We start from the raw sequence: 27,236 nt of genomic DNA, 5'->3' as shown, positions 1-27,236 counted from the left end.
CATCTCCAGCCCTACTTTGTATTTTATTTAGAGACAGGGTCTCACTGAGTTGCATAGTGCCTTGCTGTTGCTGAGATTGGCTTTGAACTCATGATCCTATTGCATCAGCCTCCTGCAGGGATTACGGGTGTGTGCCGCTGCACCTGGCCCGAATCTTGACTTTATAGTCCTATTTCATGGGGTGCATACTCACTGAGATAAAAGATTTGATAATTAAATGTTCTCATGACATCATCATAGAAAATCAACATCAGTAAATCTGAACTCTGTAGACCATTCAAACACTTGTTTTATGTATTCTTTTTTATCTTGAATTGCATGTTTGGCACAGAGACTGTGTTTATTTCAGGGCCCAGGTATCTAAAAGTTCATATTGATCATACTTTGTATCTTAGATAGAAATGGTATCTCTTGAAATTATCTATCTGTGGTGGTGCTGAGAACGGCACAGTTAGTAGCCAAGTCCAAGAGTGGTGTAGACCTCAGGAAAACTGGATTAAAAAAAAAGTTTTCCTTTGTTTCCCCTATTGGATAGACATGAGAGTGAAAACCACTCTGAGAATGACCCTGAATTGCTTTTCCATGGTCCTGCCTAGTGATCAGTGGGTTTTAATGGGATTTCTCTTCATCTAAACCCTGATGTTGTGATTTGCTGGATTTACCTAAATTGTGTTTCCTCTTCTGTTAACCCTGTCTGATCTGGACCTTGTGGCCCAATCAATTATCTTCATTTTTGCTGGCTATGAGACCACTAGCAGTGCTCTTTCCTTCATTTTGTATGAACTGGCCACCCATCCTGATGCCCAGACCAAACTGCAGCAGGAGATTGATGCAGCTTTGCCCAATAAGGTGAGAAGATGGTACCTGGAGAGGGAGGAGAGAGGTGGAGCCTCAACAAGACTCCCTCCTTTTCACTTCCTAGGAGGCTTTGTCCAAAATATAGCCACTGATTCTTTTCATCATCTCTGTTTGGAAAGGATCTGAAGAGAGAAATGAAACAGAAAACACAGTACTGAGGGGAAAATGCTATTCCCACAACTACAAGGAATTTTGAAAAGAGTGTAATTTCAGTTGTACCCATTACCAGTTACCATGATGACACCTAGAAAGTGTAAGCATGTGTCACTCAAGTGTCCGGATCATTGTCTCTGCTGATCTGTGGCATAAGCTCCTGCCTGGCTGTCTGCTGTGTGAGCCTGGGCTTGGTGGGCAGGCTGACTCTGCTCTGCTCCACACAGCTTCACACTCTAGTCATGTATTAGAGAGAAGAAGTCAGGGGATGAGTCAGGTTTTCTGGCTCCTGTGCCAAACACTTTACTTCTACCTTGTGTCCTCTCCAGTGTTACACCAGGCATTAGCCACGTGTTGTGCCTGCTGTCCTCATACCTCTTCCTAAACAGGGAGTCTATCAGATATGAAGATACATGGTTTCTGGGGCTGGCATGGCTTGTTTGGCAGTGAAGTGGGCACAAAGCCTCTTCTTCAGAGCTCACAATGAAGCCCTGAAGAACAACCAGGAGACTGGTTCAGAAACAGAGAGTGGGGTTGAGAGTGGCTTCTTGTCCTCCTTAGAAGGTTCTCTGAAACTGAAATTGTGTGACATGGTGCCATCGAATCTTAGCCTTCTTTTGGTGGTACTGGGATGGAAGTTACCAGTTTCTCCCAACATTTTTTACATGATGTAGTGTTATCTCTAAGTATATATATATATATATATATATATATATATATATATATATATATATATATACACATACATATTCAAAGCAGGATTATTCAAGAAAAACAGATGTATAATGGGTTATTTTCTCTTTTCTATGGTCTATTTCCTTGAAATAGGCATGTGACTTTTCTAGAGAAAGGTAACAGTGACTTTCACATTATTTTGCCTGAGTGTAATTGTCATATTCTATTAGTTACTTTTCCTTGCATGAGAAAAAGTAGTACATGATGATTCTGAAGATATTATACACTGAATTTGGGATTGTCCCAAAGGTCTCTTATGTATATGGTTGTCAAATGGACATGATTGTTATTACAATGCTTAGTCAATTGTAAGCACTACTCTCCTTCACCATTCTGTTATTCTTGGGACCTCCTAACACTTTAATAAAACTATGTACATTGAGTTTAAATTTAGTTCCAAACATGAATTTCCAAAAATCTCTTTTTTTTTCTCTTCAGGCACCTGCTACCTATGATACTGTGTTACAGATGGAGTACCTGGACATGGTGGTGAATGAAACTCTCAGGTTGTTCCCAATTGCTGGCAGACTTGAGAGGGTCTGTAAGAAAGATGTTGATATCAATGGAGTGCCCATTAGTAAGGGGACAGTGGTGATGATACCAAGATTTGTTATTCATCGAGACCCACAGCACTGGCCAGAGCTTGAGGAGTTCTGCCCTGAAAGGTACAGGGCCTCTGAGAAAGGGAACCACCCTGGGCTAGGGTTGTCCAAGCATGTTCTTGTTTTCTTATCATAGATGACATACAGGTAGCTATGTAATCATTTTTATATATGTCTTTGTATTTTCAGCAGTTTTCCTGTTATAAATATAACGTTTTCTTGCAAAATGATATGAATTTATGACAAGGAACAAAACGAATGCTATGTCCATTCACTATCCTAAATTCTTTTTTTAAATTTTTTTAATTGATTTTTTTTAAAAATAAATGACAACGGAATGCATTATAATTCTTATTACACATATGCAACACAATTTCTCATGTCTCTGTTTGTATATAAAGTATGTTGACACCAATTTGTCTTCATACATATATTTTGGATAATGATATTCATTACATTCCATCATCCTTGCTATCCCCCTGCCCGCTCCCTTTCCCTTTCACCCCTCTGCCCTGTCTAGAGTTCGTCTATTCCTCCCATGCTCCCCCTCCCTACCCCACTATGAGTCAGCCTCCTTATATCAGAGAAAACATTCGGCATTTGTTTTTTTGGAATTGGCTAACTTCACTTAGCATTATCTTCTCCAACACCATCCATTTACCTGCAAATGCCATGATTTTATTCTCTTTTAATGCTGAGTAAAATTCCATTGTGTATATATGCCACATTTTTTAAATCCATTCATCTAATGAAGGGCATCTAAGGTTGGCTCCCCTGTTTATGTATTGTGAATTGTGCTGCTATAAACACTGATGTGGCTGTTTCCCTGTAGTATGCTGTTTTTAAGTCTTTTGGCTATAAACCAAGGAGAGGGATACCTGGGTCAAATGGTAGTTGCATTCCCAAATTTCCAAGGAATCTCCACACTCCTTTCCATATTGGCTGCTCCAATTTACAGTCCCACCAGCAATGTATGAGTGTACTTTTTTCCCTACATCCTCGCCAACACTTATTGTTGTCCTCATAATAGCTGCCATTCTGACTGGAGTGAGATGATGTCTTAGAGTAGTTTTGATTTGCATTTCTCTAATTGCAAGAAATGATGAGCATTTTTTCATATATTTGGTTTTTTTTAATTTTTAAATGTTTAATAAGAGAAATTTCTTGTGGAATCGATTGAAAAATGTATTTTTTAAATTTTTTATTGTTGGTTGTTCAAAACATTACATAGTTCTTCATATATCATATTTCACACTTTGATTCAGGTGGATTATGAACTCCCATTTTTACCCCATATACAGATTGCAGAATCACATCAGTTACACATCCATTGATTTACATATTGCCATACTAGTGTCTGTTGTGTTCTGCTGCCTTTCCTATCCTCTACTATCCCCCCTCCCCTCCCCTCCCCTCCCCTCTTCTCTCTCTGCCCCCTCTACTGACATTCATTTGTCCCCCTTGTATTATTTTTCCCTTTCCCCTCACTTCCTCTTGTATGTACTTTTGTATAACCCTGAGGGTCTCCTTCCATTTCCATGCAATTTCCCTTCTCTATCCCTTTCCCTCCCACCTCTCATCCCTGTTTAATGTTAATCTTCTTCTCATGCACTTCGACCCTACTCTGTTCTTAGTTACTCTCCTTATATCAAAGAAGACATTTGGCATTTGTTTTTTAGGGATTGGCTAGCTTCACTTAGCATAATCTGCTCTAATGCCATCCATTTCCCTGCAAATTCTATGATTTTGTCATTTTTTAATGCAGAGTAATACTCCATTGTGTATAAATGCCACATTTTTTTATCCATTCATCTATTGAAGGGCATCTAGGTTGGTTCCACAGTCTTGCTATTGTGAATTGTGCTGCTATGAACATCGATGTAGCAGTGTCCCTGTAGCATGCTCTTTTTAGGTCTTTAGGGAATAGACCGAGAAGGGGAATAGCTGGGTCAAATGGTGGCTCCATTCCCAGCTTTCCAAGAAATCTCCATACTGCTTTCCAAATTGGCTGCACCAATTTGCAGTCCCACCAGCAATGTACAAGTGTACCCTTTTCGCCACATCCTCGCCAGCACTTGTTGTTTGACTTCATAATGGCTGCCAATCTAACTGGAGTGAGATGGTATCTTAGGGTGGTTTTGAATTGCATTTCTCTGACTGCTAGAGATGGTGAGCATTTTTTCATGTACTTGTTGATTGATTGTATGTCCTCCTCTGAGAAGTGTCTGTTCAGGTCCTTGGCCCATTTGTTGATTGGGTTGTTTGTTCTCTTATTGTCTAATTTTTTGAGTTCTTTGTATACTCTGGATATTAGAGCTCTATCTGAAGTGTGAGGAGTAAAGATTTGTTCCCAGGATGTAGGCTCTCTATTTACCTCTCTTATTGTTTCTTTTGCTGAGAAAACACTTTTTAGTTTGAGTAAGTCCCATTTGTTGATTCTAGTTATTAACTTTTGTGCTATGGGTGTCCTATTGAGGAATTTGGAGCCCGACCCCACAGTATGTAGATGGTAGCCAACTTTTTCTTCTATCAGACGGCGTGTCTCTGATTTGATATCAAGCTCCTTGATCCATTTTGAATTCACTTTTGTGCATGGCGAGAGAAAGGGATTCAGTTTCATTTTGTTGCATATGGATTTCCAGTTTTCCCAGCACCATTTGATGAAGATGCTATCCTTCCTCCATTGCATGCTTTTAGCCCCTTTATCAAATATAAGATAGTTGTAGTTTTGTGGATTGGTTTCTGTGTCCTCTATTCTGTACCATTGGTCCACCCGCCTGTTTTGGTACCAGTACCATGCTGTTTTTGTGACTATTGCTCTGTAGTATAGTTTGAAGTCTGGTATCGCTATACCGCCTGATTCACACTTCCTGCTTAGCATTCTTTTTGCTATTCTGGGTCGTTTATTTTTCCATATGAATTTCATGATTGCTTTCTCTATTTCTACAAGAAATGCTGTTGGGATTTTGATTGGCATTGCATTAAACCTATAGAGAACTTTTGGTAATATCGCCATTTTGATAATGTTAGTTCTGCCTATCCATGAACAGGGTATATTTTTCCATCTTCTAAGATCTTCTTCTATTTCTCTCTTGAGGGTTCTGTAGTTTTCATTGTATAAGTCTTTCACCTCTTTTGTTAGGTTGATTCCCAAGTATTTTTTTTTTTTTTGAAGATATTGTGAATGGAGTGGTTGTCCTCATTTCCATTTCAGAGGATTTGTCGCTGATATACAGGAATGCCTTTGATTTATGCGTGTTGATTTTATATCCTGCCACTTTGCTGAATTCATTTATTAGCTCTAATAGTTTCTTTGTAGACCCTTTTGGGTCTGCTAGGTATAGAATCATGTCATCTGCAAATAGTGATAATTTAAGTTCTTCTTTTCCTATTTTGATGCCTTTAATTTCTTTCGTCTGTCTAATTGCTCTGGCCAGTGTTTCGAGAACTATGTTGAACAGAAGTGGTGAGAGAGGGCATCCCTGTCTTGTTCCAGATTTTAGAGGGAATGCCTTCAATTTTTCTCCATTCAGAATGATGCTAGCCTGAGGCTTAGCATAGATTGCTTTTACAATATTGAGGTATGTTCCTGTTATCCCTAGTTTTTCTAGAGTTTTGAACATAAAGGGATGCTGTAGTTTGTCGAATGCTTTTTCCGCATCTATCGAGATGATCATATGGTTCTTATTTTTAAGTCTATTGATGTGGTGAATAACATTTATTGATTTCTGTATACTGAACCAGCCTTGCATCCCAGGGATGAATCCTACTTGATCATGGTGCACAATTTTTTGGATATGTTTTTGTATCCGATTCGCCAGAATTTTATTGAGGATTTTTGCATCTAGGTTCATTAGAGATATTGGTCTGTAGTTTTCTTTCTTTGAGGTGTCTTTGTCTGGTTTCGGAATCAGGTTGATGTTGGCCTCATAGAATAAATTTGGCAGAGCTCCCTCTTTTTCTATTTCCTGAAATAGCTTGAAAAGTATTGGTATTAGTTCCTCTTTAAAGGTTTTGTAAAACTCTGCTGTATACCCATACGGTCCTGGGCTTTTCTTAGTTGGTATTCTTTTGATTGTTTCTTCTATTTCCACAATTGATATTGGTCTGTTTAGGTTGTCTTTATCCTCCTGACTCAATCTGGGCAGATCCTATGACTTAAGAAATTTATCGATGCCTTCACTATCTTCTAATGTATTGGAGTACAAGGATTCAAAATAATTTCTGATTATCTTCTGTATTTCTGAAGTGTCTGTTGTGATATTGTCTTTTTCATCCTGTATTCTAGTAATTTGAGTTCTCTCTCTTCTCTTTTTTAGCATGGCTAAGAGTCTGTCGATTTTGTTTATTTTTTCAAAGAACCAACTTTTAGTTTTGTCAATTTTTTCAATTGTTTCTTTTGTTTTGATTTCATTAATTTCAGCTCTGATTTTAATTATTTCTTGCCTTCTACTTCTTTTGCTGTTGTTTTGCCCTTCTTTTTCTAGGATTTTGAGATGAAGTATGAGAGTATTTATTTGTTGGTTTTTTTTCTTTTTTTAAGGAATGAACTCCACGCAATGAATTTTCCTCTTAGAACTGCTTTCAATGTGTCCCATAGATTCCGATATGTTGTGTCTGTGTTTTCATTTATCTCTAAGAATTTTTTAATTTCCTCCTTGATGTCTTCTATAACCCATTGATCATTCAGTAACCTATTGTTCATTCTCCAAGTGATATATGCTTTTTCCTTCCTTCTTTTATCGTTGATTTTCAGTTTCATTCCATTATGATCAGATAAGATGCATGGTATTATCTCTACTCCTTTATATAGTCTAAGAGTTGCCCTGTGACATAATATGTGATCTATTTTTGAGAAGGATCCATGTGCTGCTGAGAAAAAAGTGTAACTGCTTGATGTTGGGTAGTATATTCTATATATGTCAATTAAGTCTAGGTTATTAATTGTGTTAATGAGTTCTATAGTTTCCTTATTCAACTTTTGTTTGGAAGATCTGTCCATTGGTGAGAGAGGTGTGTTGAAGTCTCCCATGATTATTGTATGGTGGTCTATTAGACTCTTGAACTTGAGAAGAGTTTGTTTGATGAACATAGCTGCACCATTGTTAGGGGCATATATATTTATGATTGTTATGTCTTGTTGGTATATGGTTCCCTTGAGCAGTATGTAGTGTCCCTCTTTATCGCTTTTGATTAACTTGGGCTTGAAATCTATTTTATTTGATATGAGTATGGACACACCTGCTTGTTTCCGAAGTCCATATGAGTGATATGATTTTTCCCAACCTTTCACCTTCAGCCTATGTATGTCTTTTCCTATCAAATGCGTCTCCTGTAGGCATCACATTGTTGGGTCTTGTTTTGTGATCCATTCTACTAGCCTGTGTCTCTTAATTGGTGAGTTTAAGCCATTAATATTTAGGGTTATTATTTAGATATGGGTTGTTCTTCCAGCCATATTTGTTTATTTATGTTACTAAACATGGTTTGTTTTCCTCTTTGATTATTTTCCCCCCTTTACTGTCCTACCTCCCACTGTTGGTTTTCATTGTTATTTTCCATTTCCTCTTCCTGTAATGTTTTGCCAAGGATGTTTTGAAGAGATGGTTTTCTAGCTGCAAATTCTTTTAACTTTTGTTTTTCGTGGAAGGTTTTAATTTCATCTTCCATCCTGAAGCTTAATTTCGCTGGATACACAATTCTTGGTTGGAACCCATTTTCTTTCAGTGTTTGAAATATGTTATTCCAGGATCTTCTAGCTTTCAGAGTCTGTGTTGAAAGAGCAGCTGTTATCCTGATTGGCTTACCCCTAAATGTAATCTGCTTCCTTTCTCTTGTAGCTTTTAAAATTCTCTCCTTATTCTGTATGTTGGGCATCTTCATTATAATGTGTCTAGGTGTGGATCTCTTATGATTTTGCACATTCAGCGTCCTGTAGGCTTCTTGGATTTGGGATTCTCTCTCATTCTTCAACTCTGGGAAGTTTTCTCATATTATTTCATTGAATACATTGCTCATTCCTTTGGTTTGGACCTCTATACCTTCCTGTATCCCAATGACTCTTAAGTTTGGTCTCTTTATGTTATCCCATATTTCTTGGATGTTCTGCTCATGGTTTCTTAACAGTCTTGCTGAGCTGTCTATGTTCTTTTCAAGTTGAAGTACTTTATCTTCATTGTCTGATGTTCTATCTTCTAAGTGTTCTACTCTGCTGGTAGTATTCTCAATTGAGTTTTTAAGTTGGTTTATTGCTTCCTGCATTTCTAGGATTTCTGTTTGTTTGTTTTTTATAACCTCTATCTCCCTGTATAGTTGATCTTTTGCTTCTTGGATTTGTTTATGTAATTCATTGTCGAAGTGATCTTTCATTGTCTGATTTTGCTGTCTAATGTCTACCTTGAGACTCCAGATCATCTGAAGCATGTATATCCTGAATTCTTTATCTGACATTCCATCTGCTGCAGCTATTACCTCTTCTAAAGTTGAGTTGACCTGCATTGCTTGTGGTCCTTTCTTTCCTTGTCTCTTCATACTGTTCGAGTTCCTTTCTACTTGGTGAAACTGTTGTGCTATTGAATTTTCCCCCTATATATTTATATTGGTCTTGTATAGTTGCAAAGTCTCCCTCGCAGGCACAGGTGGCGGCTCTGCCCCTCCTCCAATTGGGGCAATGTGCCTACCACGCCGGCAAGCCGCTGGGCCTGCTCTGCCCGTCTGTAGCAGGTCCGCCTACCTTGCAGGCGCGGGCGGCGGCTCTGACCCTCTCCGGGCCTCTAGGCTTGTTCTGTCAGTGGTCGCAGTTCTGCCTACTTTGCAGGTGCAGGCAGCGGCACTGCCCCTCTGCAGGCCTCTGGGGCTGTACTGACGGTGGGTCGCAGGTGCTCCTAGCTTGCCGGTGCAGGGGGGGGGGGCGGCTCTACCCTTCCTCAGGCCACTGGGCCTGTTTTGTCTGTCGGTTGCAGGTCTGTCCTGTTCTGTGGGTGGTCACAGTTCTGTCTACCTTGCCCGCGCAGGGGGAGGGGGCGGCTCTGCCTCTCAGCAGGCCGGTGCTCCTCTTCTGCCGGTGGGTCGCAGGCCCGCCTACCTTGCAGGAGTGATTGGAAGCTCTGGCCCTCCGCGGGCCACTGGGCCTTTTCTGTTGGTGGTCACAGTTCCGCCTACCTGCAGGTGCGGGGGGTGGGGGGCGGCTGTGCCCCTCAGCAGGCTTCTGGGCCTGTTCTGTGGGTGGTCACAGTTCCGTCTACCTTGCCAGCGCAGGGGGAGGAGGCGGCTCTGCCTCACAGCAGGCCGCTGCTCCTGTTCTGCCGGTGGGTTGCAGGCCTGCCTACCTTGCAGGAGTGGTTGGCAGCTCTGCCCCTCCACAGGCCACTGGGCCTTTTCTGTCAGTGGTCACAGTTCCGCCTACCTGGCAGGCGCAGGGGTAAGGGGTGGCTCTGTCTCTCAGCAGGCCGCTGCTCCTCTTCTGCTGGTGGGTCCCCGGTCCGCCTACCTTTCAGGAGTGGTTGGCAGCTTCATATATTTGTTGATTGACTGTATATCTTCTTCTGAGAAGTGTTTGTTCAGGTCCTTGGCCCATTTATTGATTGGGTTATTTGGTTCTTTGGTGCTTTGCTTTTGAGTTCTTTATATACTCTAGAGAGTGGTGTTCTATCTAATGTGTGAGGGGTAAAAATTTGCTCCCAAACTATAGGCTCTTTATTCACCTCACAAATTATTTCTTTTGCTGAGAAGAAACTTTTTGGTTTGTTAAATTCTTTAAATAATCATGAATTAATAATATGACCATGTTCTTATAAACATATTTCTATGCATATATAGATATTTTTGCAAAACTAGATTATATCATATTTTATTTGATTTTTGCTAGCAATTGATAATACATGCATTTAAACTCTGCATGTATAATTTTTTGGGGTATCAGGAATTGAACTCAGGGGTGGTCGACCACTGAGCCACATTCATAGCCCTATTTTGTATTTTATTAGACACAGAGTCTCACTGAGTTGCTTAGTGCCTCGCTAAATTACTGAAGCTGGTTTTCAACTTGGGATCCTACTGTCTCCGCCTCCCAAGTTGCTGGGATTACAGGCATGTGCCACTGTGCTCAGCCTGTATGTATGGTTTTTGCATCTATAATTTCAACTAACTAAATAAAATTTTTTCCTGTCAGTTTCCCCTAAACAGTCTAATACAATGAGCATTTATATAGTATTTACATATTATTAGTTAATATAGGCAATCCAGAGATGATTTAAAATATATTTAAGAATGTGCATAGGTTAAACAAGTATTTTCCCATTATTTTATAAGACACTTCAACACCCAGGATTTTGTTTATTCTGATGCTAAAACTAATTCTCCTCAGATATAGCACCATGACTTTGTTTGTGTATATGCATGTGCGTGTGTGTGTATGTGTGTGTGTGTGTGTGTGTGTGTTTTCAAATTTCATAGCATGTGCCATAATATAACCACTATCTCATTTCATTTTATGTATTAACGCTTATACTCCTTATATTTTATGTGTGTGTTGTTTCCTTAAATGTCTCAATTTATCATGATTTCCTTTGAAACAGCATTTATCTCATCTCAAAAAGACTGAAAGATCCTATAGACTGAGGGGGAGAAAGGTGGAGAAACTCCTATAGGCTAAGGGGGAGAAAGGTGGAAAAACTCCATAGCTTAACAATTCTCATAGCAAAACCACAGCTGAATTTCAATAACCAGCCCAGAAATCATCTTTTACACCATTGCTTGGGGGTGTCTAAGGCACAAACTGAAACAAGTAACTGTTGTGGTTTTAATGTTTTGTTGACTTGTCATCTTTGTTGACCAGGTTCAGTAAGCAGAACAAGGACAGCATCGATCCTTACATGTACATGCCCTTTGGAAATGGACCCCGAAACTTCATTGGTATGAGGTTTGCTCTCGTGAACATAAAACTTGCTCTTGTCAAAGTAATGCAGAACTTCTCCTTCCAACCTTGTAAGGAAACACAGGTCAGTAGATTTTCATATAAATAATGTTTATTTGAAGATGTTTTTCCAAACAGAGGGGTCTAGTCACAAAAAAATATATGCTCATTCATCATTTAATTCTTAGATCTATAGTCCAGTGAGTCTCTTCTGCACCATCTTTGAGATTTTAGAGTTCTTCATCGTGGGGGCTCCAAATCTATGGCTTTATGAAGAACAAAGTGTAAAAAACGTATGGACTCAATGCAGATTAGTGTGAAATGTGTATGTGTGGACTGTGAACTTGAGCACAGTATAAATTCAGCTTTAAGTCTCCTGGAGAGACCCTGTGCACAGTCGTGAGGTATGGTGACCACAGGGTTCTGATGTTTGAGACAAGATCTCCTCACCAGAACTTACAGAACCTCCCTGTCTCAGGCCTTGTACAGGATAAATGTTTTTGAAATAATTTTTCAGATAAATAAATAATTTTACGATCCAATCAAGACACACCTTAGAGAATGAGTATGATGAATTCAAAGTACATGATACTAAATGTAGTTTTTATGTTTGTGGAGCATCACTATGCTTAATGTATCTTCTCTACTTTGCTGCTTTGGTTCCTGGTGTTTCATTCATTGCTTCTCCATGTGCTTGTCTATACGTTAGAGATTCCCCTGAAATTAACCGATCAAGGACTTCTTCAACCTGAAAAGCCCATTATTCTGAAGACTGTATGCAGAGATGGGACAATAAGTGGAGCCTGAACTTCCCTAAGGATTTGTGCATTGTTGTCCTAAGAGCCTGGGACCCAGAACATCAGAGAACAAAAATTTATTTTGTGAAGAAAACTCAAAATGAATATAGACTCTATATTCCTCAGTTGATGAATGATAAGAGATGCTGGACCTTTGCTGAGCTTGCTCAGGGTCTGTGCAGAGTATTTTCTATTTTCTGATGGAAAGGAGGTGACCACCTCAGTGCCAGACATAAAGACTCACCTTTTCTGGGTCGAATGGTCTCTCTCCTCTCACCACCACTTAGTCCTGGCAGCTCCTCCTGAGCTCTGATCAGAGAATCAACAATTATCACCAAATTTGTCAACAAATTTTAATGAAAATGAGGGTGGCTGTGGTGGCTTTTGTAGTGACATTGATATATGATGTGTTCTTTGAAATATGCTGTGATAAGTTTTATAATGAGAAAGTCAATAAACATACCTTGTAGAAGTTTATCTGAAGCTTCTATGCCCATTTAAGGGGATATATAGTACTGAATCCATGAGAGTCAAAACTAAATCTTTTGATCATCACAATCAGTGAATACATGGAGCTTTTTCAGGAATTCAAATTAAATAGTAAGGTAGATAAAGTTAACCCACTGTGAATTTTCCCATTACTGGAAAAGTATATTCATAGTGTCCTTCTGCCATTTTTGAAGTACAAAATTTGTAACAATTTACTGAGGTGTAGTTATTACTATATCTCTAGCTTAGATTTAATACTCCCATTTTATCCCTTGTTGATTCTGGAAAGCAAGAAACATATTTGTAGTCCATCTTCAACTCCTAATGGTGCAGCCTTTATCCATTTATTTTATTATTTATTTATTCAGGTACTGAGGATTGAATCCAGAGCCACATCCCCAATACTTTACTATTTGTTCTAATTATTTATACATGACAGTAGAATGCATTTTGACACATTATACAAAAATGGAGTAAAACGTCTTATTCTTCTGCTTGTACATAATGTAGACATATACCAGTCATGTAACCATATATGCACATAGGGTAATGAACAATTCTTTCTACTATCCTTCTATATATATATATATATATATATATATATATATATATATATTATATGTGTTATATGGATATATGTTATATGATATATATTTATTGATACAAGTTTTAGCTAGGATGCTCAGGGTCTCACTGAGTTTCTGAGGCTGGTTTTCAACTCATGATCCTCCTGCCTCAGCCTACAGAATCTTGAGGATTACCGGCAAGGAATAAGTTGTCCTGTAATCATATACAGTTAATGCATAAGTTCTTATCATATGCAGTGGGAACCTTACCCTTTCAAGCTTTGGGAATTCTGGGGAAAACCAGTTTGCTTGGATTTTGTCTCTTCATCTTCTGGGCTTTCTGGAAAAAGACATACTGAGATTAGTAAGGAAAGACTCTACACAAAATAGGTGCTATAAGAGCTGGCTTTTGGAGGCTCAGCAGGAGTCTTTAACGAGGCACAGAAATATTCTAGGCAGAGGAACCTGTGTGCGCAAAGATATATGTATGGAGCTTGAGTTAACAAAGGTATCATGTTTTGTAAATACAGCAGCCATGGGACTGGGTTGTGCTCAGAGGTAGAACGCTCATCTACCATGTGTGAGACACTGGGTTTGATCCTCAGCATCACAGAAAAATAAAATAATGATATTGTGTCCACTTATAACAACAACAACAACAACAAAGACAGCAGCAGGAGATTAATGCCTGTGGCTTCACTTGAGTTTCTCATAATATCACATAACCTTTGGCATTATTGATTACACAGTGATTTATTGATTTACCACAAAATAAGAATTGAAAGAATTACAGGAGTCCCATGCCAGGTACAAAATCCAGGTTTGGCCACTCACCAAGCCCCCCCACCCCACCAAAAATCCAAAGAGGAATTGCACAAATCAAGAAAAGAACTTTAGTCAGTGAAGCCACACCAGAAAGACAAGGGGATCCATGTTTTAAGTCATGTCTTCCGGGTGCTGGCATGACCTGAAGGTTTAAATAGAAGCAGAATTGGGACAGTGGGGAAGAGGTATGCATTGTTAAGCAGTTTGTCCAAACTGATGTCTTAAGGATCACTATCTCACTTCTAGCACTGTTACGTGGCTCCTGAGTAGTCCTTATCACTTGAAAGAAATACATTTTATTTATTGTTCAGGATTTTATCTACCAGACCTGGAATCCTAAAAGGGGCAGGGTAGGTCCCATGGGATGATTGCTCCTGTTGAGTGAATAAACTCCTGTGTTTATCTGTCTAAAGACTCTGCCTTTCCTGGAAGGAAATGAATAATGACTGAAGACTTCTGGGAACCACCCTGGGGTTCTGAAACAATATACTGTAAAAGCTGACACTTGAGGAGCTGGGGTTGTGGCTCAATGGTAGATCACTTGACTGGCATGTGTGAGGCAATGGGCCTGACTCTCAGCACTACGTTAAAATTAATAAATTAAACAAAGGTGTTTTGTTCATCTACAACTAAAAATAATATTTTTATAAAAGCTGATTGTTGAATGTCCCTTCAGTCTTTCCTCAATCTTCAAGGAGGATAAGATAGATTAGATAAATTTATAATCCATTGCTAGTTTTTATATGAGCACTCCTTAAATTATTAACATGTTTATATGCAGACCTGAGCAGTCACAAATGTTAAGTTAGTAAAGGATACTGAATGAAGGCAGACTGCCAAGCTTTATCCTGCTTTTAGTTACTCATTATACAGCTGCAGGCCTCAGAGTCATTTGTCTTTACCCAAGGAAACATCTTTAAGTCCCTGTTTTCAAACAAAGGTCAAAGTAGGAGGGTGTATGATTCTTTGCCAACTGCAAAGAGGACACTTGACCCCTCCAATTCAAGAAGAAGCAAAGGTGGCCTTTCCACTGGCTTCATCCCTGGTGCAACCTTCTTCCCCAGCACAAAAACTGGCCTCACTGAATCATAGCTTGTCACAGAAGGGACACTCTGCAGGCACAGTTCTGCAAAGGGCAGCCCATATAACTGTATGAAAAATACAGAATTCAAAACTGATGAAGGAAAGTGGTGAAGAACTTCACCCTGAATTCTTCTGTAGAGACCCGGGTCCTCCTGGCTATCAGCCTTATGCTTTTCTATCTGTGAGTCACTGTCCAGCCTTTTCTCCTCCAGAAGCCTGGAGTTGGTGGCCTAATCAGGTTCCTGTTTTCCTTAACTATTTGGAAGATCAAAATAGATGATGGATTTGAAATTGCTATAAACCCTTAAGAAGTTCCTATTGATCTTAGGCAGACTGCTTGAGCTCCTCCCTGTCCTGAAATCCATATTCCTGTGGTTTTGGGGATTCGTGGTGAGGTGTGTTCCCAGGAATAATCTGATTGGCTCTGAGTTTGCAAGTAGTGTGATGAACCAGAATTCACCATATACAGCTAATGCATAAGTTCTTATCACATGCAGTGGGAATCTCACCCTTTCAAGCTTTGGGAATTCTGGGGAAAATCAGTTTGCTTGGATTTTGTCTATTCATTTTCTAGGCTTTCTGGAAAAAGACATTTTGGAGGACTGTACCTGTTCACATGGTGATTCCTGTGCCCTCCTGGCTGCAGAACCCTTTATACAATGCACCATAGCCCTTCAGACTCTCTGGGAGTCTGACTGAACAATGCCCTCTTTTCTGCAAAAAGCACATCCTACCACATCCCTCCCTCCTAAAACTCAATTTTTCCACCCTGTAATTCACAGACCTTTTAACGTCTAAATGATGAGTGTCTAGAATAGAAAAAACTGACAGAAATTTTAAGAAATTTTATTCTTTCCTTTTGTATTATCCTTCATCTCTCTGGGAGACTAGCATCAGTAAAGAGACTTATTTACCCCCTTATAAAATCTACTAGCAGCCTGAAAAACACCCCAAACCCAATTGGGCTTTTCTTTTATTATTTCCCTCTACACTCCAGCATGAAAGCATGAATCTATATCATCTAGTAGGGAAATTGCTCTTGATAGGATGCTAGCATCATGAAGTAGAGGGAAAGATGATATTTTGATGCTTGGGTAGAAGAGATTCTACACAGGTCATGTGTGACTTCTGTCTCAATTTCACTCTTAAGAATAATGAATCACAATAGCATGAAAAAGGAAAACAGATCTGGGTTTGAGTTTCTAAAAGAAAACTACTAATTCAGAGTGTTGTGGCAATATTATCCTCTCTGATGACATTTTCTAATGAATTAATGTAATTGAATTTTATTGTATTTAATGGCAGGATTTGTACAGAATATATGAAACCTACACTGCCTTAAACATTCTCCTGTAAAAAGCAGCAGCAAGTTCTTATTGCAACTGTCTGGAACAAATTATAAGTTCTTATTTTATATTGCATATTTTCTTCTCAGTCAACAGGACAGTTCCTGAACTTTTGAGGGTCCCCCTCCACATAGATGAAAGGAATTACAGGGCATACTGGGCCATTTATCCATGCCACAGTTTTCTCCTCTGCCACTATGGGGCCACTTTTGCAGAACTAGCTGTTTCATGGTCAAAATAGGCCAGGACTCTCTTGTACACTATTTCTTTTTTTTCCATATTTCTCTCATCTTTTGGGATGGTGGGGAGGGGTTGTATGACACAGAACACTCTGGAATGGGGCTGTGAGTATGACACCTCTGGGTTGCTGGCCAGCCAGGCCAAAAGAGCACCAGTCTTTGTGGGTTTTCATACAAAGGGAGTTGATGCACAGGAGCAATAAACAAACTATGTTGTGACTGGCCACCTTGGTGAACATGAGCATGCCTGGCTTTGCACTGCCATCTGAGCGTCACCAGCTGGAGGAACAGACTTAATGAGAGAGAGAATGGCCTGGAGATGATTCCTCAGTCATTCATTCCTCGCTGTAGCCCTCAGAGGACATAGGGAACTCAGCCTTCCCTCTGGCTCAAGTCTACCAGATTGTATGACAACAGACTTGGGTGACACTCAACAGGGCTCACATTTGTGTGAGGTAGGGAGAAGTCCCATTGTTTCAAAATGCTACATTTGCCATTCAGCAGAAGAATATTATTACTGCTTCCAAGGATCCATATGAAGTCAATTTTAAAGAATGGCTGGATGCTGAACCAGGAGCATGGCATGGAAAGAAGGAAAAGCCCAAAAGCTTTATGAAAAAGTTGTAAGAAAAAAAATGTCACCAGAGGCTCTCAGTGGGCCCTCTGAGATTGAGTGGACTATATTAACAAAAATCTTTTCATCAAAGAAACATGAAAATATTACCCCCCCCCCTTTAGACTGGGAAATACTTCATTAAGGAAGGGCCAACATACCAAAGAGCCATGCAAATTTAATAACCTTGCAGAATGCCAGGCTGGACCTTGCAGGAGTACTCAAGTCTGGGAATGTGTATTGAGTATGAACCTAAGAATTGGGGCATGAAGTCTCAACTTCTCTTAGCTCATCATTGTGCTTTTGGGGCTTTCTAAATGGAGTTGGGAAGGAGCAAATGTGCTGTTGGAGTTTTTGTTATGTATCACCTACATGTTACCTCCCTCATTGTCTGGTCCAGTTTCTGAGTCAGAGACTTGTCAGGCCCTTATTTATAGAATGACAATCATAGTGACCTGGTTTGTCTCTCACTTTATAGAAATGGGACCAATTCACATGTGCTATTTGAGAAGCTGGGAATTTCTGGGACAACACCTCTGCCTTTCTTTGGAATGCTTCTGAACTACTGCAAAGTGAGTATGGTTGAGTTCCCTCTTTTTCTTAGGCAAGAAGAAAATGCCAGTTTAATATCATTGGTAAAAATGCACTTCTTTGGGAGGAAGATCCCAGCTCTCATCCTTTTTGAAACAGTGTGCAAGCCCCAACCTGAGCATGGCCAGGTTTTCCCTGGGGCTCTCCTGTCAACTCTTCAAGAGCCTCAGTGGAAATACTCAGATCCGTAGTACACCTGCATTTGATGCTCATGAAGTTGTTCAGACTTGTTCATATCATAAAGTGGATGTTTAATTTGCCTTTGCACATTTGCAGGAAGTTTATATTGTACTTGGTGTTTGAGCAAAAATCTGTGAAAGAGAAGACTTGTCAAGCACATTCAAACATTCCTATTCATAACAAGATCTCATGAGTAGCTTTTTAAAAAAAAAAAAAAAACTGTTCAGCTGCCCGCACCCGGAACAGGCCCAGCAACCCGCAGACATGGTAGGCACATCACCCCAATTGGAGTAGGGGCAGAGCAGAGCCGCTGCCCGTGCCTGCAAGGTAGACAGACCTGCGACCGACCGGCAGGACAGGCCCAGTGGCCTCTCAGAGTGGTAGACAGATCACCCCAATTGGAGGAGGAGCACAGCTGCCGCCTGACCCTGCAAGGGAGACTTTTCAACTTTACAAGAGCAATATAAATATATAGGGGGAAAATTTCAAAAACACAACAGTTTCACCAAGCAGAAAGAAACGCGAGCAGTATGAAAAGACAAGGAAAGAAAGGACCACAAGCAATGCAGGTCAACTCAACTTTAGAAGAGGTAATAGCTGCAGCAGATGGAATGTCAGATAAAGAATTCAGGATATACATGCTTCAGATGATCTGGAGTCTCAAGGTAGACATTAGACAGCAAAATCAGACAATGAAAGATCACTTCGACAATGAATTACATAAACAAATCCAAGAAGCAAAAGATCAACTATACAGGGAGATAGAGGTTATAAAAAACAAACAAACAGAAATCCTAGAAATGCAGGAAGCAATAAACCAACTTAAAAACTCAATTGAGAATACTACCAGCAGAGTAGAACACTTAGAAGATAGAACATCAGACAATGAAGATAAAGTACTTCAACTTGAAAAGAACATAGACAGCTCAGCAAGACTGTTAAGAAACCATGAGCAGAACATCCAAGAAATATGGGATAACATAAAGAGACCAAACTTAAGAGTCATTGGGATACAGGAAGGTATAGAGGTCCAAACCAAAGGAATGAGCAATGTATTCAATGAAATAATATGAGAAAACTTCCCAGAGTTGAAGAATGAGAGAGAATCCCAAATCCAAGAAGCCTACAGGACGCTGAATGTGCAAAATCATAAGAGATCCACACCTAGACACATTATAATGAAGATGCCCAACATACAGAATAAGGAGAGAATTTTAAAAGCTACAAGAGAAAGGAAGCAGATTACATTTAGGGGTAAGCCAATCAGGATAACAGCTGCTCTTTCAACACAGACTCTGAAAGCTAGAAGATCCTGGAATAACATATTTCAAACACTGAAAGAAAATGGGTTCCAACCAAGAATTGTGTATCCAGCGAAATTAAGCTTCAGGATGGAAGATGAAATTAAAACCTTCCACGAAAAACAAAAGTTAAAAGAATTTGCAGCTAGAAAACCATCTCTTCAAAACATCCTTGGCAAAACATTACAGGAAGAGGAAATGGAAAATAACAATGAAAACCAACAGTGGGAGGTAGGACAGTAAAGGGGGGGAAAATAATCAAAGAGGAAAACAAACCATGTTTAGTAACATAAATAAACAAATATGGCTGGAAGAACAACCCATATCTCAATAATAACCCTAAATATTAATGGCTTAAACTCACCAATTAAGAGACACAGGCTAGTAGAATGGATCACAAAACAAGACCCAACAATGTGATGCCTACAGGAGATGCATTTGATAGGAAAAGACATACATAGGCTGAAGGTGAAAGGTTGGGAAAAATTATATCACTCATATGGACTTCGGAAACAAGCAGGAGTGTCCATACTCATATCAAAAAAAAAATAGATTTCAAGCCCAAGTTAATCAAAAGCGATAAAGAGGGACACTACATACTGCTCAAGGGAACCATATACCAACAAGACATAAAAATCATAAATATATATGCCCCAAACAATGGTGCAGATATGTTCATCAAACAAACTCTTCTCAAGTTCAAGAGTCTAATAGACCACCATACAATAATCATGGGAGACTTCAACACACCTCTCTCACCAATGGACAGATCTTCCAAACAAAAGTTGAATAAGGAAACTATAGAACTCAATAACACAATTAATAACCTAGACTTAATTGACATATATAGAATATACCACCCAACATCAAGTAGTTACACTTTTTTTCTCAGCAGCACATGGATCCTTCTCAAAAATAGATCATATATTATGTCACAGGGCAACTCTTAGACAATATAAAGGAGTAGAGATAATACCATGCATCTTATCTGATCATAATGGAATGAAACTGAAAATCAATGATAAAAGAAGGAAGGAAAAATCATGCATCGCTTGGAGAATGAACAATAGGTTACTGAATGATCAATAGGTTATAGAAGACATCAAGGAGGAAATTAAAAAAAATTCTTAGAGATAAATGAAAACACAGACACAACATATCAGAATCTATGGGACACATTGAAAGCAGTTCTAAGAGGAAAATTCATTGCTTGGAGTTCATTCCTTAAAAAAAGAAAAAAAAACCAACAAATAAATAATCTCATACTTCATCTCAAAATCCTAGAAAAAGAAGAGCAAAACAACAGCAAAAGAAGTAGAAGGCAAGAAATAATTAAAATCAGAGCTGAAATTAATGAAATTGAAACAAAAGAAACAATTGAAAAAATTGACAAAACTAAAAGTTGGTTCTTTGAAAAAATAAACAAAATCGACAGACTCTTAGCCATGCTAAAAAAGAGAAGAAGAGAGAGAACTCAAATTACTAGAATACAGGATGAAAAAGGCAATATCACAACAGACACTTCAGAAATACAGAAGATAATCAGAAATTATTTTGAATCCTTGTACTCCAATACATTAGAAGATAGTGAAGGCATCGATAAATTTCTTAAGTCATAGGATCTGCCCAGATTGAGTCAGGAGGATAAAGACAACCTAAACAGACCAATATCAATTGTGGAAATAGAAGAAACAATCAAAAGAATACCAACTAAGAAAAGCCCAGGACCGTATGGGTATACAGCAGAGTTTTACAAAACCTTTAAAGAGGAACTAATACCAATACTTTTCAAGCTATTTCAGGAAATAGAAAAAGAGGGAGCTCTGCCAAATTTATTCTATGAGGCCAACATCAACCTGATTCCGAAACCAGACAAAGACACCTCAAAGAAAGAAAACTACAGACCAATATCTCTAATGAACCTAGATGCAAAAATCCTCAATAAAATTCTGGCGAATCGGATACAAAAACATATCCAAAAAATTGTGCACCATGATCAAGTAGGATTCATCCCTGGGATGCAAGGCTGGTTCAGTATACAGAAATCAATAAATGTTATTCACCACATCAATAGACTTAAAAATAAGAACCATATGATCATCTCGATAGATGCGGAAAAAGCATTCGACAAACTACAGCATCCCTTTATGTTCAAAACTCTAGAAAAACTAGGGATAACAGGAACATACCTCAATATTGTAAAAGCAATCTATGCTAAGCCTCAGGCTAGCATCATTCTGAATGGAGAAAAATTGAAGGCATTCCCTCTAAAATCTGGAACAAGACAGGGATGCCCTCTCTCACCACTTCTGTTCAACATAGTTCTCGAAACACTGGCCAGAGCAATTAGACAGACGAAAGAAATTAAAGGCATCAAAATAGGAAAAGAAGAACTTAAATTATCACTATTTGCAGATGACATGATTCTATACCTAGCAGACCCAAAAGGGTCTACAAAGAAACTATTAGAGCTAATAAATGAATTCAGCAAAGTGGCAGGATATAAAATCAACACGCATAAATCAAAGGCATTCCTGTATATCAGCGACAAATCCCCTGAAATGGAAATGAGGACAACCACTCCATTCACAATATCCTCAAAAAAAAAAAAATACTTGGGAATCAACCTAACAAAAGAGGTGAAAGACTTATACAATGAAAACTACAGAACCCTAAAGAGAGAAATAGAAGAAGATCTTAGAAGATGGAAAAATATACCCTGTTCATGGATAGGCAGAACTAACATTATCAAAATGGCGATATTACCAAAAGTTCTCTATAGGTTTAATGCAATGCCAATCAAAATCCCAACAGCATTTCTTGTAGAAATAGAGAAAGCAATCATGAAATTCATATGGAAAAATAAAAGACCCAGAATAGCAAAAACAATGCTAAGCAGGAAGTGTGAATCAGGCGGTATAGCGATACCAGACTTCAAACTATACTACAGAGCAATAGTAACAAAAACAGCATGGTACTGGTACCAAAACAGGCGGGTGGACCAATGGTACAGAATAGAGGACACAGAAACCAATCCACAAAACTACAACTATCTTATATTTGATAAAGGGGCTAAAAGCATGCAATGGAGGAAGGATAGCATCTTCAACAAATGGTGCTGGGAAAACTGGAAATCCATATGCAACAAAATGAAACTGAATCCCTTTCTCTCGCCATGCACAAAAGTGAATTCAAAATGGATCAAGGAGCTTGATATCAAATCAGAGACACGCCGTCTGATAGAAGAAAAAGTTGGCTACGATCTACATACTGTGGGGTCGGGCTCCAAATTCCTCAATAGGACACCCATAGCACAAAAGTTAATAACTAGAATCAACAAATGGGACTTACTCAAACTAAAAAGTTTTTTCTCAGCAAAAGAAACAATAAGAGAGGTAAATAGAGAGCCTACATCCTGGGAACAAATCTTTACTCCTCACACTTCAGATAGAGCTCTAATATCCAGAGTATACAAAGAACTCAAAAAATTAGACAATAAGAGAACAAACAACCCAATCAACAAATGGGCCAAGGACCTGAACAGACACTTCTCAGAGGAGGACATACAATCAATCAACAAGTACATGAAAAAATGCTCACCATCTCTAGCAGTCAGAGAAATGCAATTCAAAACCACCCTAAGATACCATCTCACTCCAGTAAGATTGGCAGCCATTATGAAGTCAAACAACAACAAGTGCTGGCGAGGATGTGGGGAAAAGGGTACACTTGTACATTGCTGGTGGGACTGCAAATTGGTGCAGCCAATTTGGAAAGCAGTATGGAGATTTCTTGGAAAGCTGGGAATGGAGCCACCATTTGACCCAGCTATTCCCCTTCTCGGTCTATTCCCTAAAGACCTAAAAAGAGCATGCTACAGGGACACTGCTACATCGATGTTCATAGCAGCACAATTCACAATAGCAAGACTGTGGAACCAACCTAGATGCCCTTCAATAGACGAATGGATAAAAAAATGTGGCATTTATACACAATGGAGTATTACTCTGCATTAAAAAATGACAAAATCATAGAATTTGCAGGGAAATGGATGGCATTAGAGCAGATTATGCTAAGTGAAGCTAGCCAATCCCTAAAAAACAAATGCCAAATGTCTTCTTTGATATAAGGAGAGTAACTAAGAACAGAGTAGGGACGAAGAGCATGAGAAGAAGATTAACATTAAACAGGGATGAGAGGTGGGAGGGAAAGGGATAGAGAAGGGAAATTGCATGGAAATGGAAGGAGACCCTCAGGGTTATACAAAAGTACATACAAGAGGAAGTGAGGGGAAAGGGAAAAAAATACAAGGGGGAGAAATGAATGTCAGTAGAGGGGATAGAGAGAGAAGAGGGGAGGGGAGGGGAGGGGAGGGGGGATAGTAGAGGATAGGAAAGGCAGCAGAATACAACAGACACTAGTATAGCAGTATGTAAATCAATGGATGTGTAACTGATGTGATTCTGCAAACTGTATACGGGGTAAAAATGGGAGTTCATAACCCACTTGAATCAAAGTGTGAAATATGATATTTCAAGAACTATGTAATGTTTTGAACAACCAACAATAAAAATTTTAAATAAATAAATAAATAAATAAAATTTTTAAAAAAACTGTTCATGTATATATTTGAAACTACAGTTTCTTGAGCAACGCAAGTATTCATAGTTTGATAATTTGCACATGCATAATTTCTTAATGTCTAAATTTGTGGTTATTTCCATGGCACTACCCAAGTTTTACTACTGAAGGTACATGTAGAGGATTTGAGAGATGAAACAAAAGCATTCTGCATTTTTTAAATTATCCTTCAAAGATAACACCCTATCTGTTAGTCTTAGAAGCGAAAAAATATGAAAGAGATAAGACAGCTCTTATCTATGAACTTCACATAATTAACCACAAGATGCGTATTGTTTTTCAACAAGGTCATATTTAGTGATATAAAGTGAACAGAAATCAGATGATTTAAAAAATTATTAAAATTTAAGTCAACTGAATGGAGTGTTCAAAAAGAAATGTGAATTTATGGCTTGCATTTGTGTTTAACCCGGTTAGGTATTTGACTCAGGGATACTGGATAGAAATTCATGAGCTCTAATCCAGATGGTCAGAGGATACACTGCTCTCTACTTACATAATCCATTCCAAAGACTAGGGCTTCTTAATTAGATTCTATTTCTACTATTCAGAGACCTAATGACCACCTGAGAATTCCATACTGCTGTTCCCTTTGGAAAAACAATCATTGAATCTTCACACTTCCTAGATAAACTGTTTATTAGACAGGCTGTAAGGTCTACATAATTGGGGTCTCCCCTTGCTTCATGAAAACATCATCCCTGAAACAGAGCAACAAGAAGATTTCTTTTTAAGTGTTAGAAGCAAAAACTTAGAGCAAGTACTTAATTTATTGACTCCCATGGGTAGAAGTGGCATCTCCCCATCTTTTCCTCATTGAGTTGGAAAACTGGAAGGTGACTCCATTTTGTCAATCCTCACTCATTCTTTCTCACTCCAAACATGCATGAGAATCACTGTTATGGTTGTGGTGTCCCCCATAAGCTCATATGTGAGTCAATGCAAGAAAGTTCAGAAATAAAGTGATTGAATTGTGAAAGCCTTAATCTCCTCTACACTATTTCCTCAGTAAGGATTAACTGGGGGCAACTGTAAGCAGGTTGTTGGGGGAAGAGGTGGGTCACTGGGACCTGGCTTCAGGGCATACATTTTGTCCCTGGTTAGTGGAGTCTCTGTCTGCTTCCTTGTGCCATGTCCTGAGCTGCTTTATTCTGTCACACTCTTCTGCCATGTTATTCTGCCTCACCTCAGACCACAGCAACAGAGGAAGCTGTGTATGAACTGAGACCTCTGAAACTGTGGGCCCAGTAAATCTTAATTTTCTACATGGTTCTTGTCAGGGTCACAGTAGTGAAAAAGCCAGCTAAACTAATCACATCAACATGGTCAACTTAGAGGCGACTGGTGCCTTGAACTTCCTAATTTCCCAAGTATTCTAGAAGGATTCATGAAAGAAATGAAAAAGATCTGGGGAAAAAATGAGTGAAGTGTACTTATGAATGTCCCTGGGAAACCCACTCAATTTCTCTCAGCTTTGGTTTTTTCACATCCAGGTGAAGGGAATGATTCAAAGTTGGCAGGATTTCAGAAACAGTCCATGCACATGAGAAAATGATACAGAAAGCCAGGCTTGCTTCATATTCATACTCAAGGACAATTGGCCAATCAGTGGCACACACCTGTAGTCCCAACCACTCTGGAGGCTGAGGCAGGAGAATCACAAATTCAAGGACAGCTAAAGCAATATAGGGTCTCAAAAAAGAAAGAGGATAATTTTTTCAATATGTACAACACTTCAAGAAAATTCAAGATGGACTCTAATTTTCCTTTTCTAATATCTCATTTATTTTCTCCTCTTTTCCTTTGGATGTCTTAGAATAAGAGCTTCCCTCTAACTGCCAGTGATGGACCATATTCCAGCCTGATTTCAAGGGATTGGAATCATTGGTTCTTCAATTACAAGCAAGGTTATATATTTTCAATATAACAATATAAATTATCTTGTTTCTCCTCCCAGGGTTTTTGGCAATATGACCCCCAATGTCATGTAAAGTATGGGAAAATGTGGGGGTGAGTATTTTGGAAACTTCCCTTGGGTAGACTTGTTGGATGAGGTACTCCAGGGCAAGAGGACAATGCCAGCCCAGAGCTATTACTGGGAATTAATTATCATAAAGCTTTTAGAGGCTCCTCCTGCCAGGGGTCCCATATTTCGCCAGGTGTCAAGGTTCTTGGCCAAGAATGTCATACTTTTGACTTTTCTCAGTCTCTGATGACCCAAAAACTCTTGGCCTCACCTTCTCTCCAGTGCACAGCCTCTACCCCGTTTTAATTTATTTCTTTATTTCTCTAAAAAGGAGTCCTTGTACATTGATGAGTAGAATGTAAATTAGGACAGCCTTTATGGAAAACTGTGAGGACTGCCTTCAGAAATCAAATACAGACCCACCATATGACCAACAATCTCACTACTGGGTATCTAGCCACATGAAGTGAAATCAATATGTCAAAGAGAGATATGTTCTCCCATGTTTATTGCTGCACTATTTTAAAATTGTTCCTATTAATTGAGCCAAATAGATTTTGAAAATATCCATCATCAGGAAATGATAAATGCAATTAAAGATGTGTCTAAACTGACATACACATCAAACAGCATATACATATATCAAAGTAATCAGGTACCTTGTTAATATGTGTAGCTTAATGTTTTTATATATCAGTTGAAATGATTTTTTAAATAGAGGAAAAAATTATATCCCTTCTCTTCAATAGATAAAATTTCAACATAATTTTTTTCCTGGTGCTTTAATTTCATCAGATTTTATATTGGCAAAGAAACATTGCATTTCCAAACCTCTCACTTCACAAACTCTCCACAGAAGGCATCCTCAGGCTAGCTGGAACTGTCTGGCCCCTCATGGAGCAGGCATGGGGTTCTTTAGGTGAAGATTTTTTTTTTCATGTACGAAGGCCAGCACAAGGATATGTGCAGGCCAGGGAGCCAGGATGGGCCCTCCAGGTGTCAGTACAAAGTTTATATCCTCAAGCATGGTGGGATCTTTCAAGAAGCTTGCCCAAAATCTGATGATGAGCTCTAGAAATCTGTGGCATCTTTGGTGAAGAATTAAGGCAGTAAAACAAAATATTGCAGTCCAGGACTTCTCCCTGAGCAAACAAATGTAACAGGAGACAAAACTGGCCACTCTCTGGCCAGGAGGCTGTGTTCAGAATCCACAGGAGCTCACAAGAAGGGAGAGCAAAGACCAGTAGCTATTGGACATTGAAAGAAAGATCAATGCTTGCCATCTGAAAAAATGCCCGTTTATTGAGGCAGCTCTGCATATTTATAGAGCTGGGGAT

The 27,236-nt window shown here is 39.0% G+C and overlaps 1 protein-coding gene across 5 annotated transcripts in view; it reads left to right on the top strand.

Annotated features, from left to right (window-relative positions):
* Window positions 1-27,236, top strand: part of LOC124081071 (cytochrome P450 3A9-like) — a 51,338-nt gene that overhangs the window by 15,524 nt on the left and 8,578 nt on the right. The window contains exons 8-11 of one of the 5 annotated variants that reach the window (XM_046427202.2): window positions 690-849; window positions 2,185-2,411; window positions 11,185-11,347; window positions 11,974-12,536. In XM_046427202.2, the coding sequence (XP_046283158.1) occupies window positions 690-849; window positions 2,185-2,411; window positions 11,185-11,347; window positions 11,974-12,069 (646 nt within the window). In that variant the 3' untranslated portion in view covers window positions 12,070-12,536. Of the gene's footprint in view, window positions 1-689; window positions 850-2,184; window positions 2,412-11,184; window positions 11,348-11,971; window positions 12,537-17,698; window positions 17,744-27,236 lie in introns of those variants that run through there. The other 4 variants (XM_046427203.2, XM_058573559.1, XM_058573560.1 and 1 more) reach the window with 4 other exon arrangements.

This window comes from Marmota monax, unplaced genomic scaffold (assembly GCF_021218885.2).
Source record: "Marmota monax isolate L192 unplaced genomic scaffold, Marmota_monax_Labrador192_F-V1.1 WCK01_AAM20220418_F8-fsc00405, whole genome shotgun sequence".
Lineage (NCBI taxonomy): Eukaryota > Metazoa > Chordata > Mammalia > Rodentia > Sciuridae > Marmota > Marmota monax.
This window is presented reverse-complemented; position numbering and strand designations above follow the sequence as displayed.